Source organism: Austrofundulus limnaeus, unplaced genomic scaffold (genome assembly GCF_001266775.1).
Source record: "Austrofundulus limnaeus strain Quisiro unplaced genomic scaffold, Austrofundulus_limnaeus-1.0 Scaffold70, whole genome shotgun sequence".
In the NCBI taxonomy this organism is placed as follows: Eukaryota; Metazoa; Chordata; class Actinopteri; order Cyprinodontiformes; family Rivulidae; genus Austrofundulus; species Austrofundulus limnaeus.
The window spans coordinates 59,058-60,821 of record NW_013952472.1 but is presented as its reverse complement, the minus strand read 5'-3'; the positions used below and the strand labels follow the sequence as shown (position 1 = coordinate 60,821).

Below are 1,764 nucleotides of genomic sequence, written 5' to 3'. Positions count from 1 at the left end.
TCATGACGTCGCGTCTGACGTCGGTGTGTTTAGGTTATTTATTTATTTATTTATTTAATTTATTTATTTATTTATTTATTTATTTATGTATTTAATTCGAATTATGCCAATTTCGGTCCTCCACAGTAGAAGTGGCTACATTGAAAAATAAATTTAAAAATAAACAAGTGTTTGCGCAGCGTGATCACGTAAGGCACGGCTTGACGTCATGACGTCGCGTCTGACGTCGGTGTGTTTAGGTCGGACGCTGATTAGCGAACTTGTTTGGGGCTGTAGAGGAGAGAAGTGTAGCTGGCAGTGCGGAGACGGCTTTTTGTTAATGTTCCTGATCTTGGGCCGCACGGTTTCTCTGTCATTCGTACACAGACTCACAAGCTGCTGCCCGTCCACACAATCGAAGCCCATTGTGGTCAGTTCCGTGTTAATAAAAGTGGGAAGAATAACTAGTGTTTCAGTACAGCGTTTCGGTAGCGCGAGCGGCCAGAATACAAGAACCATGCCTGAAAGAAGGCCATTTGTACGGTTACCTACTGATGTTTACCCCGTCAACTATGGGTTATATCTGAAACCAGATCTAATCGACTTCACTTTCGAGGGCAAGCTGGAGGCACAAGTGGAGGTAGGTTGTAACGGGGGTTCCCGGGTTCGTGTGGTTGTACCTGCTAGGCAGGGATTTTGTTATGTAATGGCTAACTTTATTAGATGCTAGCCCATTAAAACTGTCAGCCTAAAGGCATAGCTTGTGTGAAAGCTAGCAAGATGCTGCTCAGCTTTCTGAGGAGTTCACACTGGCCTAAAGTCGTAAACCAAGCAAGAACTGGCTGCGTTTTTCTGACCGTCCGCATGCTAGCCTCTTAGCTAACACAACAGTTCCACGTTAGCCTAGCTTGCTTTCTAAACTCATCGCGTACATTAATTATCGTTTTGCCAAAACATTTCACTTGTTAAAGAGCGGCTTGGCATTAACCAGCAAACTTGACCCACTTAAAGTTCGTACAAGAGTAATGACTTGGTGTAAAAAAAAAAAAAAGTCAAGTAGCAGCTAGCTAACGTTGACTAGTGTTTGCTAAATCATCATGTCGCCCCCTCCCACCTGCCTTTCTCACTCAACTTTTCTGACAGTTTTCATAGCTGCTATGCGCTTACACGTGTCCTGACTTGGCTTAAACAGTTTAAACCGTTTCACTTTAGCCTTTAAATATTAGTTGGTTTATGCAGCTTTCTATCGTTGTAAACACAGTGAGCTGTTTGTGGCTTGTAGTTGTGAAATAAAAAAAACTGTCACTGGCGTGCAATACAAAACGAAGATTATTAATAAAAAAATCACGCATTATTTTTTAACTTTATTTATTTATTTATTTATTTAAAATGCTTAAGTAACTTTATATTAAAGTATTTTGTGTCAAATTGTTTCAAGAGTAGGGGAGACCGGGGACAGTTGCAACACTTTTTACATTTGACTCTGTTACTCAGAGATTGTTTGAATTAAACAAACCAAATTTTAATACAATAAACTTACATCTGTCTGTTAATAGTCTAAACCATTTATAGATGATTATAGCATGTACATACTTCACTATTTGCATTTGAAGATGAAAAGTCATTTGTTACAACTGACCCCGGGGCCGGGGACAGTTGTAACATTGTTTGGGGGTGGTTACAACATATTATTAATACAATATATTTCACTGTAAATAAAAGTTTTATTATTTTTTATATTATTGTTAAATTAATAAAAAGTGTAAGTTATATGATATTACAGTG

At 38.6% G+C, this 1,764-nt stretch overlaps 1 protein-coding gene across 1 annotated transcript in view; it reads left to right on the top strand.

The window, feature by feature from the left end:
- Window positions 1–253: 253 nt before the first annotated feature.
- npepps (aminopeptidase puromycin sensitive) overlaps window positions 254–1,764 on the top strand; it is a 50,425-nt gene continuing 48,914 nt past the window's right edge. The window contains exon 1 of the mRNA XM_014010505.1: window positions 254–619. Within this exon, the coding sequence (XP_013865959.1) occupies window positions 320–619 (300 nt within the window). The 5' untranslated portion in view covers window positions 254–319. The remainder of the gene's footprint in view (window positions 620–1,764) is intronic.